A 16867-nucleotide genomic window follows, 5' to 3' on the forward strand; every position below is an offset into this window, starting at 1 on the left:
GATCACAATAATAATAAAAAACAAGGAGGACAACACAGGCTTGCAATGCTGTGCTTTGCTTCATTCAGAAAGCAGATTTGCATTCATTTTACCTAAAGTCATATAATGCAGCCATGAAACTGAAAGACGCTTGCTCCTTGGAAGAAAAGTTATGACCAACCTAGATAGCATATTAAAAGGCAGAGACATTACTTTGCCAACAAAGCTCTGTCTGGTCAAAGCTATGGTTTTTCCCGTAGTCATGTCTGGATGTGAGAGTTGGACCATAAAGAAAGCTAAGTGCCGAAGAACTGATGCTTTTGAACTGTGGTGTTGGAGAAGACTCTTGAGAGTCCCTTGGACTGCAAGGAGATCCAACCAGTCCTTCCTAAAGGAAATCAGTCCTGAATATTCATTGGAAGGACTGATGCTGAAGCTGAAACTCCAATACTTTGGCCACCTGATGCAAAGAACTGACTCATTTGAAAAGACCCTGATGCTGGGAAAGATTGAGGGCAGGAGGAGAAGGGGATGACAGAGGATGAGATGGTTGGATGGCATCACTGACTCAATGGACATGAGTCTGAGTAAACTCTGGGAGTAGGTGATAGACAGTGAGGCCTGGCGTGCTGCAGTCCATGGGGTCGCAAACAGTCAGACATGGCTGAGTAGCTGAACTGAACTCAACTGAAAGTCATATATCATGATGGCAGTTCTGAAATTGTTTGGGGTCCCAAAGACTCTGTCTCCTCAGTTTTCTACCAACAGAAATACAGACTGTCCGGGTTCTTGTTGGTTCTTGCTGTTGTTTCCTGGTCCCATGCCAGGTTTGTCCTGTGACTCATTTCCTCGTTTGTGGGAAGGATTAGCGTGGTGACCTGGAGAATAAAAGGAGGCATTCTGGGCGCTCACCTTTAAAGTGAGCTCCTTCTTCTCTGACACGTTAGACTGACTTGTCAGCAACAGCTGCCTCCAACATGAAGCTGGTGATGGTCCTCATGCTGGCGGCCCTCTCCCTGTGCTGCTATGCAGGTGAGTGCTGACGGGGTGCACAGATGTGGGGCTAAGGTTGCTGTCTGGTTCCCTGTGCAAGAGCGCCCACTCCCCAAGCACCAGTACAGGACAGGCCTGCCCACCAGAGACCTAAGCATCATCACTCATTCCAGAACCTCTGAAAGGAGGCCCTTCGCGGGCTTTGCCTCTGCCCTGGGTCTGCACGTAGTGTCTCACGACATCAGGGCATCCCACCATCATCACAGGGGCCATGAGATCTGGACGAGGCTAGTGACTGACTATTAGAATTAGGCATTTCAGCAGGGCAAGGGGAAGAGATGTTCTGATGATTCCTGATTTTATACCAGATGAGTTTCCTGAAAGAGACACTCTTGGAGTCTCCTTAAATATGAAAAGAAACAGGAAATCTGCCAGAAGGTATAAAGCTCAGGCTGCAGTGGGTGGCCCATGGTCCTGCACCCAGCCGGGAGCCCCAACTCTTCACAAGTTTTCATAGTTGATTTGAGCCCTTCCGGAATGCCCTTCCTCCCAATCCCTCCTTGCTCAATGTTGGCTGAAGAGGGGAGTTCACACCTCCTTGGAGGTCTCCTTCCCCAGTGAAGAGCCAGCTAGAGAATAATGCCCTGGCCAGCTAGTCTAGTCTTCGGTAATAAGTCACAGACATAGTTTACTTTATTCAACTTACAAAGCTCTTTTCTTTTTTTTTTTTTTTTTCCATTTTTGTTTATTTATTCTTGGTTGTACTAGGTATTCTTTACTTTTCCCGGGCTTTCTCTAGTTGTGGTGAGTGGGGGCAATTCTTCACTAGGGTGCAAGGGCTTCTCATTGAGATGATTTCTCTTGTTGCAAAGCAAGGGCTCTGGAGCGTGGGCACAGTAGCTGTAGCACACAGGGTTAGCTGCCCTAAGGCATGTGGAATCTTCCCCAACCAGGGATCACATCCCCCACACTGGCAGGCGGATTCTTATCCACTGTCCCACCAAAGAAGTCCTACAGGGCTCTTTTAAATACCCCTGCCTCAAACAGAAAAAGAGACTCAGATGTATGGAACAGACCTGTGGACTCTGGGAGAAGGCGAGGGTGGGATGTTTCAGGAGAACAGCATTGAAACATGTATATTATCTAGGGTGAAACAGATCACCAGCCTAGGTTGGGTGCATGAGACAAGTGCTCGGGCCTGGTGCACTGGGAAGACCCAGAGGGATCGGGTGGAGAGGGAGGTGGGAGGGGGGACTGGGATGGGGAGTACATGTAAATCCATGGCTAATTCATATCAATGTATAACAAAAACTACTGTAATGATGTAAAGTAATTAGCCTCCAACTAATAAAAATTTAAAAAAAAAATAAATAAATAAATAAATAAATAAATACCCCTGCCTCATTTGTTCCTCAAGTACTTGCAGATGCGTTCAAGGTGACAGGCTCAAGGTCAGCTAAATAAAACATTACAGACCCAAGAATAAAAGCCAGTTCTCTCTAATCCAATTCCAGAGCTCTTTCTTCTACCCAACTGAGGTCGCCACAACAGATCTCTTCACAAACAAGAATTTCATTTGTACATTATTTTGTTTGTTTCAGAAAATCATTAGCATCAACAGAGCTAATGGACAATATTCTAGAACCAGTACATGTACAATCCTGGGAAATCTTGCTTGTTACTCAGAATGATAATGGTGAAGCATCATATGACTTTGAACAAGGAAAGACCAGATAAAGTTTAATATGTTGCCCTGAGTCAGAGCGTCTCACTTCCTCAATGCCCTCCTTAGTCAAGGTTACATAAGGTTTGGCTTCTAGAGGCTAGCAAGAAGAAGCACAGGTGTTTTAGGTCTTAGAGAAATCCCAGATCCCAAGTTTACTCTCAAAGAATTGAGAACTGAAGACCATTCACCATAATCTTTCTGAATAGACATCTCTACGGGGATGTAAAAGAATGACAGCCATCATGGTTCTGCCCCTCAAAGATGTTCCTGCATCCATAACAGAGCCTGTGTTTGCCTTCTTTCTTCCCAGGTCCTGGCTGCTCTCTTCTTGGCAACGTGATTGAAAAAGCAATTGATCCCACTGTGTCCAAGGATGAATATAGAGACTATGTTCAAGCGTTCACACAGAGTGAAACTGAGAAAAACGCTGTAGATGAATTAAAGCAATGTTTTCTCCAGCAGTCAAATGAAACTCTGGCCAATTTCGAACAGATGATGGTAATTTCAGTTTCTTCTGATGTGCTTTTACAACCAAGGGACAGGGACAAATAGACTCTACATTTGTTATTCCTTACAGCAAAGCAAGTGATGAGTGCGCTTTATTTCCGTCTATTTCACTGTATGGTGAGTCTGATGACTTTGACAGTAAGAAAGACATCCAAAGCTACAGTCCTGAAACCTTTAGTGAATAATAAATTTAAAAGACAAAACAGGGAAAAGCAAAAGGTCTACCTAACCCTCATTTCCTCAGTAGGTACAGAGGCACACATACACATTATGATCAATGAAATAACCAGTCACGAAAAGACAAAGGTAGCCTAACTCTTATACCAGGTTTCAGGAGTAGCCAATCTCATAAAAACACAGGGTGGAATAGTGGTTTTCAGAAGTCAGATATTGAGGAAAAAGGGAGTTATTTAACAGGTATTTAGTTTCATTTTGCAACCTAAGGACAGTCTGGAGATTGGTCATACTGACTGCAGAGTGAATATGGTGTTAGGTATATTTGAAATGGTGAAAATGTTAAATTACATAATTTACTATGTAATTTAAATTACATCATTTACTATGATCCTTACAATGAAGGATGCTAGACTTTTTTTCTTGAAAAGCCTAGCTCAGATGGATCTTTCTGAGTCACACCCTCAAGATTCTGCAGGCTACAAAGTCAAAGATAAAGGTCCAGGCTGTTTTTTATATTTCTGACAGAAAGTCTGCACAGCAATTCAAAAATGGCTCGGGTCCTTGTATTGGAGCTGAGATTGTCACGATTCTATGGAAAACTGATAATATATGTAGCATCGTTATAGATAAGTTATTACAGCAAGAAATGTGCAGAAAAGAACTTACTCAAGGATCTCTGGTGGGGAAAAGATCTGGAAGCACCAGCACTTCTTTGGCATTAATAAATGTCTCCTGAATGATAGGATAAATGGGATCATTCTGATTTAACTTCCAGTACTAATTCTCTTGGATGTCAGATGTGTGTGAACGCATTCAAGATAACAATGAGAAACGTTTATTGTGCAAGATTTTATTTTGCAAGAGGGAGCTGAAAATCTAAGTGATTTTTTTTTGTTTGTTTTTCAGCAAACCATTTACAACAGTGTATTCTGTAAAATATTTTAACTTTCTACAAGACCTTTGGCTCAGAAATGTCAACTGGCGATGAGTATATACCACAAGCTACCTGTCTTTTTTTCCTTTAATCTACACACTGCAAGACAATTGTTGAAACCTCAGATATGTTTTCATTTCAATAAAGTATCCGCATATCTTTTTTGTTATCTGATTCAAATGGAGACTTTAGAGAGCTTCACATATAACACACACACAGAATTAATCATTAAATAACTCTCGGGTGAAGGATAGAGGTATTTGAAAGGCACTTTGTCCCTTACCGTTTCTACCCAACATTAACTGGGTTTTCCTCCCCTCCTCATCCCCACCTCCCCAGGAACTAGAGGGGAGTTTCAGGTGGTTGGGTCATACCCAAGTTCCCTGACCTGTGTCAGTCTTCATCTTCATTCTGAACCCTGCTGGCCATGGGGGGCAACTTCTCAGCTCTTTCTGTCTCTGCCCCAAGTGTGCAGGGCTGGGAACAGAGCCAGTGAGAGAGGCAACTCAGGCAAAGCCAGGATGAATCATGTCTTGACTTTAAAATCTGATATATGGCACTAATCTTAACTTTTAACATGAGTTCACAAAAATATTATTTAGCCTAATTCCTGAGATGTTTGAGTGAGTGTAAGTCGCTCAGTCCTGACCGACTCTTTGCAACCCCAAGGACTGTAACCCGCCAGGCTCCTCTGTCTGTGGAATCCTCCAGACAAGAATACTAGAGTGGGTAGCCACTCTGTTCTCCAGGGGAATCTTCCCAACCCAGGGGTCCAACCCGGGTCTCCTGCATTACAAGCAGATTCTTTACTGAGCCACCAGATGTTTGATGCCCCCCTAATAGAACTGTGTGACTGTCCCCAGGTGTGTCCCTCGAGTGGCAGTGTAACTCATCCCCTCATTCACACAATGACCTATGAAGTCAGGAAGATCGGGGAAAACGTGCACTACGTTGGAACAAACCAAAACAAGAAATTTTAAAATCGAACCTTAGCTCCCCTTACTTCTACCTACCAGTCCCCACAATCCTCTCACCAAAGATAAGTTCCTGCCCCTCTGCTCACACCTCCCAGCATCCCTTTTCCTTCCTGGGCCATCCCTTCCACCAGGAAGACCTCTGTCCCTTTCTTGGGACTATTCAGCACCCCGAAGTTTTGACTCTTCCCTCCTGTATAATGTGTACAGGAAAGAGGCACAAGAGGGGGGTCCTGCGAAGGGGAGCCATTCTCTGGTCAGACCAGTCTTAGCTTTGAAGGGAGGTGGTCTCAGGATTGCAAGCAAGGGCAGCTCCCAGCTGCCAGCAAGTCTCTCCCCAGCCCCAGTCTCAGCACTCGGACAGCTTTGGCCTCCATCTGCCCCAGGACATCACAGAGCTGTCCCAGCGGAGTCAGGGTACCCATTCAACACAGTCACACGTTTGCCAGGCACGCCACCCAGCCGAGGATATAACCAAAGAATGTCTGCTGGCGGGGCTAATGCCTGCAAAGCCATGCAGAGCCCAAGAGGGTGACGGAGGACCTTGCTGACAACACCAGCAACTGCCAGACGTCCTGCAGATGGGAGTGTTGGAAGAAACACTGAAGATCGGAGCAAACAGAAGCAGCTTTCTGGAATGTCCATGTCAGCACATCACTCAACCGACTTTGGCCACAGCAAAAGACACAGTATGCTTTCTGACCACCGTGGAATCAAACAGAAAACCAAGAACAGAATGATCATAGGAAAACCTCTAATCACTTGGTTAAAAAACACACACACAAACACACACACTGCTTTAAAAATCAATGAATCGACAAATACTTCCTAAATATTTTTTTTTAAGTGTCTGTCCCCAGCACTGACCTGTCACCCTACAGTGGAAAAGGGTAGTCTTCTGCAAACTGCAGTCTTCATTACCTGACATATAGCATCAGCACTAAGAGGATAAGGAATGGAGAGCAGATAGTAGGTACACAAGAGCTAAATTCCTGCGTAAAATGCACTACTAACAAACTCTGGTGGAAACAGGAATCCTAGAGACCAGTGAGGTGGTTGGAATCATGAGTGTCATGTTTAAGATTTATGGCAAGGTAAATATACAGAAAACACCTCGTGGAAATGTTTCTCCTATTTTTCCTCCTAACTACACTCTGTAGGACTCTGACTGCCTAGAGTTGGAGACAGGACAGTGACATCTGTCCAGGCAGAAATGCATCATTCTTGCTATACTTCTAACACGTGTCTTGGACTTAAGCAAATATTACATCTCCTGGAAGTTAACACTTAAGTTAAACTACTCACAAAATGCATGAACAGCATCGAGAATCATCTGAGATAGATAGATAGATACAAATCTGAATCACTTTTCTGTACACCTCAAACAAACACAACATTATAAATCAACAATATTTCAGTAAAAAAAAAATGCACAAACTGGATGGCAATTGACTGGGAATGGTAATAGAAATAAATGTGCCTGATGAGTTTCTGACTAACAGGGCTCAGTGAGGACTAAGACGGATGGAAAAGACTCAAGTCTTAATAAATCCTAGTTTCCATGAATAAATTTCAGAAATTCAGGGGTGAAAAGAAAAACCTACATGTTTCCCACAAAATAAGTAGAACTCACATCAGGCTTTTCAACAGCAACATGAAGAGAGAAGGGAAACAGAAAGTTGATTGTGTGCATGTGTGTGCTCAGTTGCTCATTCATGTCTGACTCTTTGAGACCCCATGATTTTGCCTGCCAGGCTCCTCTGTCCATGGGATTTTCCAAGCAAGAACACTGGAGCAGGTTGCCATTTCCTTTTCCAGGGGATCTTCCTGACCCAAGGACTGAACCCACATCTCCTGTGTCTCCTGCATTGGTAGGCAGATTCTTTACCACTGAGTCACCTGGGAAGCCCAGAAAGTTGATTACTTACTGCCTAAGCCTGAAGGGGTCATGGGAGTGGGGAATGACGGCTGTCTGCAGGGTTCTTTTTGGGGGTGATGAAAATGTTCTACAATGGACTGTGGGGATGATTGCACGACTCTGAATATACTAAAAACCACTGAAGGGTACACTTTAAATGCATGCATTCTATGATGTGTGAGTTACATCTCAATAAAGCTGCTGAAAAAAAAATGTGCTTTTGTTAATGGGTCTTCCTGAGGATGATGGGGTTGGAAATGAAACATAGGGACTTTCATGGTCCTTTGGCTAAGACTCCAATCTTCTAAGCCAAGGCGGTGTGAGTTCCATCACTGGTCGGGGAACTAGGATCTCTTATGCTGCAGGGCATGGTCAACAAATTTTAAACATAATAATAATTTTTAAAGTCATTTCTCTAAAAAGGAATAAAGAAATGAAATATAGTGTTTGCCTAGCAGGATCAACAATTTACAAAATAGTTTATGCTCTTTTGTTGCTCAGTCGCTCAGTTGTGTCCGACTCTGCGGCCCCGTGGACTGCAGCACGACAGACCTCCCTGTCCATCACCATCTCCTGGAGCTTGCTCAAATTTATGTCCATTGAGTCGGTGATGCCATCCAACCATCTCATCCTTTGTTGTCCCCTTCTCCTCCTGCCCTCAATCTTGCCCAGCACCAGGGTCTTTTCCAATGAGTCAGTTCTTCGCATCAGGTGGCCAAAGTTTTGGAGCTTCAGCCTCAGCATCAGTACCTCCAATAAATATTCAGGACTGATTTCCTTTAGGATGGACTGGTTGGATCTCCTTGCAGTCCAAGGGACTCTCAAGAGTCTTCTCCAACACCGCAATTCAAAAGCATCAATTCTTTGGTGCTCAGCCTTCTTTATGGTCCAGCTCTCACATCCATACATGACCACTGGAAAAACCATAGCTTTGACTATCAACAGTTTACAAAATAGTTTATGCTATAAACAGTAAGGATATTAAAAAACAGATATCAGAGAGCTATTTACCAAGCCAGTCTCTTCTGCAGCCAGGACACACGGCTGATCTTCTTTCCCCGGGATGGTGCCATGTCACTGAGTTCAGGCCAGTGGAATGTGGGGGTCATGAGAAACATCTCCTCCAGGCCTGTCCTAGAAAGCTCCCCTCCTTATTCCCTCATCTGCCACCAAACTCCAAGATCCAGGAGAATCCTAAGGCTCTATCAGATGCTTCAGTGGTAAAGCCTGGGTGCCTAAATGACTGCATGAAGTTGGGAGGGTTTCAAGGACAGGGTGCTGGGAGTGACCTGCTCCAGGGCAAAGGAACATTGAAAAATTATTGAACCTATACCTATATCTCTTCAAGGAGGTGTACTTTACGTGATTTAGAAAAGTAGGTTCCAGGGCAGGTTCACTTCTACCCATCACTTTCAAATGCTCCACAGGCACAGAATCTCTGTATGCCCACACCAAGGGCAAATACTCCCACTGCCCAACCTTAGCACCCACTGGGTTCTGAGGAGCATCCAGTTGTCTGTTAGTGTCCAGTCAAGAGATAGAAAACCTTCTAGGCATATTGAGCAGAGCAAATTTCATACAGAAGTTCATAATGAAGGTGAAAGTCTGGAAGAGGAATAAGGGAGCATAAAGGATCCACAAGGATTGATAATTACAGAAGATGATACTGCCTCTCAAACTGGAGTTGAAAACTAAAAGGTCTTGCCCATCCCATGGGGGCAGGTGTTGTCAAAACTGAGCTACCTGAACCGGAACCAAAGGACCAAGGACCAAGACATGAAGCCACCGCTGTAAACACTGCCACGGCTGTGCTGTGGGTCTGCTCTACCCACTGCTGCCACAGCTGCTGCCAGAGGCGACGTCAGAAGCTCAGAACACACGACTCCTGCCCCCAACCCCCTTCCGATCTTCATCAGTGTCCTTCACTGGAGAGCCTAACAAGAAGGCGGCTGGCAAGAGAGCCTGGGATGTGTCACACACGGGTCTTCAGTTCCGGCAGAGGAGAGATGGGTAGGAAAAAGGAACTAACTCAGCAAGTAAATAAATAGAGACCCTACCAGGCACACAGTGATTGCAATCTACAGAGTCTTGGTCTTATCTTTGATACAGTGAAGGCAAACATCTGACCTGTAACAGAATTAACAGCTTGTAAGTTTTTGCCCATGACATGACAAAAGACTTAATTAGCATAGTGAGTGTATCAACTAACCAACACATATGCTTAAAATTCCTGTAAGATCTTTTTTTAAATTTTTAATTATTTATTCATTTAGTTTCCTTTGCACTGGTCTTCGCTGCTGCACACGGGCTTGCTCTAGTTGTGGTGAGCGGGGCTACTCTTCATTGTGGTGCGTGGCCTTCTCATTGCAGCGGCTCCTCTGGTTGCAGAGTGCAGGCTCTAGGGCACGCGGGTTTCGGTCGTTGCAGTACTCAGGCTCAGCGGTTGTGGCACAGGGACTCAGTCGCTCCACAGCATGTGGGATCTTCCTGGACCAGGGACTGAACTTGTGTTCCCTGCATTCACAGGTGGATTCTTATCCATTGAGCCACCAGGGAAGCCCCTGTAAGCTTTTATGTCTTTTGTCCTACACCCAAAAAGTAGCCCTGGAGAAGGACATGGCACCCCACTCCAGTACTCTTGCCTGGAAAATCCCCTGGACGGAGAAGCCCAGTAGGCTACAGTCCATGGGGTCGCGAAGAGTCAGACACAACTGAGCGACTTCACTTTTACTTTTCTCTTTCATGCACTGGAGAAAGAAATGGCAACCCACTCCAGCATTCTTGCCTGGAGAATCCCAGGGGCAGAGGAGCCTGGTGGGCTTCCGTCTATGGGATCGCACAGAGTCGGACACGACTGAAGCGACTTAGCCGCAGCAGCAGCAAAAAGCAGCAAATCTACAGTGAGAGGGATTTGGGGAAAGAAGTGAAGGCTACATGTATGTAAGTGTTAGATGGTAATGGAGATGAATGAGGGCCAAGAAACAAGAAACAAAAAACTTTCATTGTCCCCTCCACTACAAAACACTGCAGGGAACAGAAAGTCCTTCCAGCGATCAAAGTCAACAGCCTTGGGGATCCTACAGTGACTGTGGGCTCAACAGTTCCCTGTTCTTGAGATTGTTTGGCTTCCTCCTCCACACTGTTCTTTCAGAATTCATTTTTTTTTAAATGTACATTCAACATGTCATGAATGCCATAGCATCATTCCTTTTTTTTCTCAAGGGGAAAGATGGGGAAAAACTGCTAATTTCATCATCATAAATGGCAACTGTGTTTGCAGAGGATTCAAACTCCCCTATTTGGAAGGAACCTGTGATGGGGTTGTGAGTTGCTGACCCCAGAGGTCTCCTGCACCTGTGGGGCTGACCTACAATGCCAAGCATGTACCTCAAGGACCCGGCAGCTCACCTTACCGACTGCAGGAGGGGCAGGGAGAGTCTTTAGCACCTGGCTGCACTCCTGCAAGGCAGCTTGCCCTCTGGAATTGCTTCAGGTGACATCCGATCCCCAGGAAGAACAGACGTATTTGAACAGTGCCTCACCTTGGTCTGGTAATCCTGACTCCTGCAGAAAACAACTTAGAATGGAGGGAGAGTCCTTGACATTCAAGTGGCCTCTACTTGGTAGAGGAAACTTCTGGAACTCTGCCTGGAAATCAACAGCCCTTGACAGTTTCATTATGCAATGCTCCTCAGATCTTTCTAAATGCAGCCTGCATGTTCTTGACCTGGGAGAGTTTGCAGCCACACAAGATCTGCTTATTGTAGTTTCTTCAACACTTACATTGTCCCTAGTTTTGTGCATGTACAACCATGCTACAGCTCTGGGGTAGATGGAATATATGGGTATAATTTCATATTTGAAGCTGGGCATGTCTGTTGGAATTTTCAGCTCATATATTGAAAGCTTGGGACTGAGTCTTTGTGAGAAGTCTGCAAAAGAGTAAAGTAAATCAAGTCATGCATCAACAGTAAGTGCATCTGGTATATATCTATATAATGGAATTATACTCAGCCATAGAAAAGAAGGAACTTTTGCCATCTGCAACTCCATGTATGGACTTGGAGGGCATTATGCTAAGTGAAAAGTCAGACAGAGAAATTCAAATACTGTATGATATCACTTATATGTGGAATCTAAAAAATACAAAGAAACAAATTAGTGAATATAACAAAAAAGAAATATTCACTGGTATAGAAAACAGGCTAGTGGTTACCGATGAGGAGAGGGAAAGCAGGAGGGGCAATGGAGGGGAAGGGGATTAATGGGCACAAATTACTAGGCATAAAATAAGCTACAAGGGATATATTGTACAGCACAGTGAATATAGCCAAAATATTATAATAACTATAAATGGGATAAAACTTTTAAAAATTGTGAATCACTATATTGTATACCTGCAACTTAAAAAATATTGTACATCAACTATATTTCAATTTTTAAAAAAATGTGTCTGGGTAACGGTATGCCAGTATTCTACTATACATATCAGTACAATGTTTCTGCATGTTTGAAGCTAATTCCAAATGCAAAATGTATTGTAATGAACACAGCTTCTGCCTTCTCAGGAAAGGAGGTCTTAGGCCATCCAAAGAGTGTACTTACTTGACATCCCTGGGTCGTGGGGGTACCCCACTGATGCTTCATGGTGTATGAAGTCAATTTACAAGTGGATGAATGGTCCCCAAAGTCTAGGTTGTGTCTCAGCTGAAACCTGGCTGGATACCCAGCACTGTGAATAGCACGAGTAGCTCAGTGCACACAGTAAGTGTTACAGGGAATTCAGGAGCAAATCAAGCATTTCTAATATCTTCTATCTCCTTCTGCCTAGGGGATAACACAGACAAGAGATTTAGACATCACAGGACCATCACTTCATGGCAGGAGTTGATGAACAAGGAGACAGCAACAATCTCTGATGCCCCGAGGCCTTTCCCACATCACATACCTCCATCTGCAGCTCACAGCCGTGGCCCAAACTCTGAGCTGCTTTAGGCGTAGGAGAGCAGTGGGCAGGTGGTTTGTGGGAGTAGTAAGGAGTGACTACATCACTCACATGTTTCCCTGGGGAGCCTCAGGGCATACATCTCAGGTTCCACAATGCAGAAATGCAAGGGAAGAAGGAATAAAATGGCTTCAAAGAGTTTGCAAGACAAGTTGCATTGGCAATTTAGGGACCAGCAAAGATGTTTACAGCTTTGGACAAAGACCAGATATTTATTTTAATTGTTGATACTTTTAAATTTATGAAGTAAAATTGTATTGATAAATATATCTCTTCATGAGCTGAATGAGGACTCTTTTTTATTTTATATATGCATAGATATTGTGAAAAAGGAAAACAAAGTGGAGTCACTCAGTTGTCTGACTCTTTGCGACCCCATGGACTGTAGCCTGACAGGTTCCTCCGTCCATGGAATTTTCCAGGCAAGAATACTGGAGTGGGTTGCCATTTCCTTCCCCAAAGGGATCTTCCCAATGCAGGAATTGAACCTGGGTCTCCTGCATTGCAGGCAGACTCTACTGTCTATTGCTAAAGTGAGGTACTTTTATTCATGTATTTCATCTTCATGGATGTAAACTCTGAAAACACTTGTCACGTGATTTGCAGTTGTAGAATGAACTATTTTTGTAATAGCAATGCCGTTTAAATCTTTCAGTCATTCTGAACTACAGTCTACAAATGGTGTGGTAATTTATCACTCAAAATGATTTTTAATAATTTTATCAGTCACAGCTAAAGTAACTCCTTTTTGGATTTTATTAAGGCAAAGAAGTAGAAATCACTTGATAGAGACAATTTTTCCTTGGAGAAGGAAATAGCAATCCATTCCATTATTTTTGCCTGGGAAATCCCATGGACGGAGGTGCCTGGCAGGCTACAGCCCAAAGGGTTGCAAAGAGTCCGACACTATTTAGCAGCTAAATAACAGCAGCACTTTGTTATGTTGTGATGTATTTCATTTTTGTTTCCCTACTGTAGTATAGTGTCAGGAATATTAAGTGTTATTATTGTTATTTTGGCAAGTGATATTTGAATTGGAGATCTGGAGATCTGGACTTCTAGAGTCCTGATTTATGTTACCAGCACTTTTACTAGAGAAGAGTCCAATGAATAATTTTGAAGTTTCTCTCTCTTCTCTCTCTGTAGCATTTATTAAGCCAAATTCCAACACAATTATTCAAATAATCCAATAAAATTTATATTGGCATTAAAAAAATTTTTTTGCTCTGTATCACCAAATAAGACTTTAAACTGTTTCTTTGAGGTCTAGGAATTTCTAAAGTCAGGGTCAAGGCTCCGTGTTAAGATTCTGGTGGATGATGCAGAGACCTACTGTCTTTGGTAAGTTGGAACAAGAGGGATTGTGAAAGGGGAGGTGGGACGTATATTCATCAGTTTCAAGATGTGGAATTAAAAAGAAAAAAAAGCACAATATGAGAGTTGTGAGTTAAGTTTTATTTGGAGCAAAATGAGGACTATCAGCCAGGAGACAGCCCCTCAGGGAGCTCTGAGACATTGCTCCAAAAAGGCAGGTAGGGGAAGGTAAGTGTACTTATAATTTTGGTGAAGGAGGCATACATGCAATCAAGCACATACTTTTTCAGAAGGTTTCTGCTAGTCATAAAGAGCAGTCGTCACCATGAAGGATTTTGGTGCATTTCTAGATATGCGGAGATACAAGAATTGGGCTCACAAAATCAGCTCCTGAAAGCATCTAACTATCTGAAGACTGCCAGTTCCCCCTCCCCACAACCCCAAGCACAGAATGCCTCGTTTCTGCTCTCCACCCTGAACTCTTTTTAGGGGGTGTTTAAAATCATAACCTGCAGCAGCATGCGACTTAATCCTTGTAAAGTTAGATGGCAAGTGCCAATGGCAAGTGCCAGTTTGTAGTTGGCAAAGACCTAGAGAATCCCTGGGATTTCAATCTCAGCCAAAAGGATGTGACTGCCCAGAATATTCTGCTAAGGGCTTGAGTCCCTGTTTGTCTTGGGATAAATAATCTTTCTCCACCTACCACTTCCTATAACCTTCCTTCCTGCTTTAGGCATAGTCAGTATTACAGATAGTAGTAGTCAGTAATACTCAGTATTAACAATATTAAAACCACAGTGACAGGTACTTAGAACTGGCCATAAAACAGTAAATAAAAGTGATTGAAAAGTAATGGCCTCTTCTTTACTGAGAGAAGTCTCAATGGAACCAGAGACAAATTCTGAAGCACTTTGTTCGCATTTAGGATAAATAAACATTCTTCACTGGCAGAGTCAAGTAAAGTCACCTTGACACTGGACTTTGGAAATGAGCCGATTTATTTTGTTTCACTTAGTATTTATATTCTTTATCCCCTTTGTTATGTAAGTGTCATAGCTGATATTTACCACCAGATACTGTGATGGACATTTTTCCCCTATTAATTTATTTATCTTAAAACAAATCCCATGAGGTAAGCAATATTTTATTGCCTTATTTTACAGATGGGGAAACTGAGGCTGGGAGGGTCAGCACCTTGCTGGTGTCCCCACAAGTAGAAAGTGCCAGAGCTGGACTTGAACCCAAGGAGTCTGGGACCAAAATCAGGCCCCTCTTCTCAACTTAGCAAGTGAGTCCATGCTAATTTTGAGACATTCAAACAGCACTTTAGAACTCAAAACCAACCCACAACTATCCTGTTAAGATTCTAATGGGGGCTGCATTGAATTTGTAGAGTAATTTGAAAGCAGTTGACATCATTAGATGTTTTCTCATTTCCTTGAAAACAAGGTTGGTATTTACTAGGTCCTTTTTGGGCCACAACTAGAAACAAAACTATGAAATGAAAAAGCTCACCAGAAAAAACAAACATACAGGAAAAGTAGGAAACTGTCCACATACAAAGCTAGGAGGGAGAGCAAAAGACGAAAGGAGTAAAGTCATCTCTATCCACAATTAGTAAAGGGATACACAAACAGATGTGAAATACGATGTCAAATAAAGTAATTATAGGGAATTCCCTGGTGGTCAAGTGGTTAGGACTCCGTTCTTTCACTTGCTATAGGCCCAGGTTCAACTCCAGGTCAGGGAACTAAGATCCCACATGCTGTGTGCAACCAAAAAAAAACGAAAACAAAACAGTAATTGCAATGGGAGGGGAGTACAAATCCAGGGCTTTTAAAAGATCAGCTACTTAAAATAGTCATATATAAATATATATAATACACACACATATATAAAAATATCTATTTAGACTACTATGCAAAACCTTATGGTAGACCCTCTTTCATCCAGAAGTAGAGTTTCATGATGTTATCTTTAAAGGTCTGCTTATTTCCAATTAAATATAGTTCAGCATATTTCTGTTGTTGCTATCATTACCTTTGTCCATTTATCATTATTTCCATTATGCTCTATACCCATAGCAGTTGGCTTATCAATTGTGTTTGAAGTTTGTATCCTGATCTTGACCTTGTATTCAGCTAATTTGATGAATTCTCGTGAATTCTAATAGTGTTTTCAATAGGATGTCTTTAATTCCCTGGTAGTTTTGATCAGTCGTGTGTAAGGGGTGACAGATTCCTTGATTTTTCTTTTCCCATGGATTTTTCCCCCCTTGTTTGAAGAGAGTATTTTAACAACATATGTCCCTCCTTTTTTTTTTTTTAAAGTAGACTTTATTTTTTGGAGCAGTTTTAGGTCCACAGCAAAATTGAGAAACAAGTTTCAATATAGTCCTTGCCTCTACACAGGTACAGCCTCTCCCACTATCAATAGCTCTCTCAGATGGTTCAGCTGTTCCGATGATGAATCTACATTTGTAGTGTGTGTGTGTGTGTGTGTGTGTGCGCTCAGTCACACATCTGACTCTGTGCAACCCCTTGGACTGTAGCCCACCAGGCTCCTCTGTCCATGGAATTTTCCAGACAAGAATACTGCAGCGGGTTGCCATTTGTAAAAGGAAAGATTAAACCTGACTCTATACTGGACCTGCATCTGTTACTTTAAGCTTTGTATTCTGTTGCTTTCGCTACAAGTTAGTCATAAAGGGATATTGCCTACAAGCTTAAATTATACAGAACGGCCCATCTCTGGGAATACAGCCTCCCATGTCAGGAGAATTAAGCTAAAATACCTTTCATTGTTAGAGCAGGATTGACATATATACACCATCAAGTGTAAAATAGATAGTTAGTGGGAAGCTGCTATGTAGCGTAGGGAGCTCACCTCCACGTTCTGTGATGACTGGGAAAATCCCATGGACGGAGGGTCCTGGTAGGCTACAGTCCACGGAGTCACAGAGAGTGGGACACGACGGAGCAACCTCACTTTCACTTTTCACTCTCAGAGCGCTGGGATGGCGGTGGGCGGGAGGGAGGCTTCAGAGGGAGGGATTCATGCATACACACAGCTGATTCACCTTGTACAGCAGAAACTATCATGTAAAGCATTTATACTCCAATAAAGAAAAATAAAAGCTAAAATACCTCTGTTTAGCTCCCAAGAAACCTCCTGACAAAGCCCACCTGTGAATGGCTACAGGAAAGAAGAAATTAACCCATCCCCTTTGCAGTCTGACCAGAACCGGGAAATGCTCGCCTTTTCCACCCCGCTCTCAGCGTTAGTGTAAAAGAAGCCTGTATTCTAACTCAGGGAAGATGCTTCTTTGGGGCAGTAGCTC

General features: G+C 43.1%; 1 protein-coding gene and 1 long non-coding RNA gene across 3 annotated transcripts; one reads left to right on the top strand and one right to left on the bottom strand.

The window, feature by feature from the left end:
- The first annotated feature begins 883 nt into the window (after positions 1 to 883).
- On the top strand, positions 884 to 4475 carry LOC110153015 (mammaglobin-A-like). The gene is made up of 3 exons (XM_020916881.2): positions 884 to 1011; positions 3009 to 3196; positions 4289 to 4475. The coding sequence occupies exons 1-3, from the start codon at positions 957 to 959 to the stop codon at positions 4325 to 4327; spliced, it is 282 nt and encodes a 93-aa protein (XP_020772540.1). The 5' UTR covers positions 884 to 956; the 3' UTR covers positions 4328 to 4475.
- A 5006-nt stretch (positions 4476 to 9481) lies between these two features.
- LOC110153024 (uncharacterized) lies at positions 9482 to 16527 on the bottom strand. Of its 2 annotated transcripts, none has more exons than XR_002318535.2 (3): positions 16414 to 16527; positions 11814 to 12035; positions 9482 to 11140 (listed from the first exon to the last, which is right to left on the bottom strand). It is a non-coding gene; the product is annotated as an uncharacterized lncRNA (long non-coding RNA). The 2 variants fall into 2 exon arrangements; XR_011484222.1 differs by having other exon boundaries at positions 9482 to 10772; positions 10992 to 12035.
- Between the last annotated feature and the right edge of the window lie 340 nt (positions 16528 to 16867).

Source organism: Odocoileus virginianus, chromosome 28, assembly GCF_023699985.2.
Source record: "Odocoileus virginianus isolate 20LAN1187 ecotype Illinois chromosome 28, Ovbor_1.2, whole genome shotgun sequence".
NCBI classification, from domain to species: Eukaryota; Metazoa; Chordata; class Mammalia; order Artiodactyla; family Cervidae; genus Odocoileus; species Odocoileus virginianus.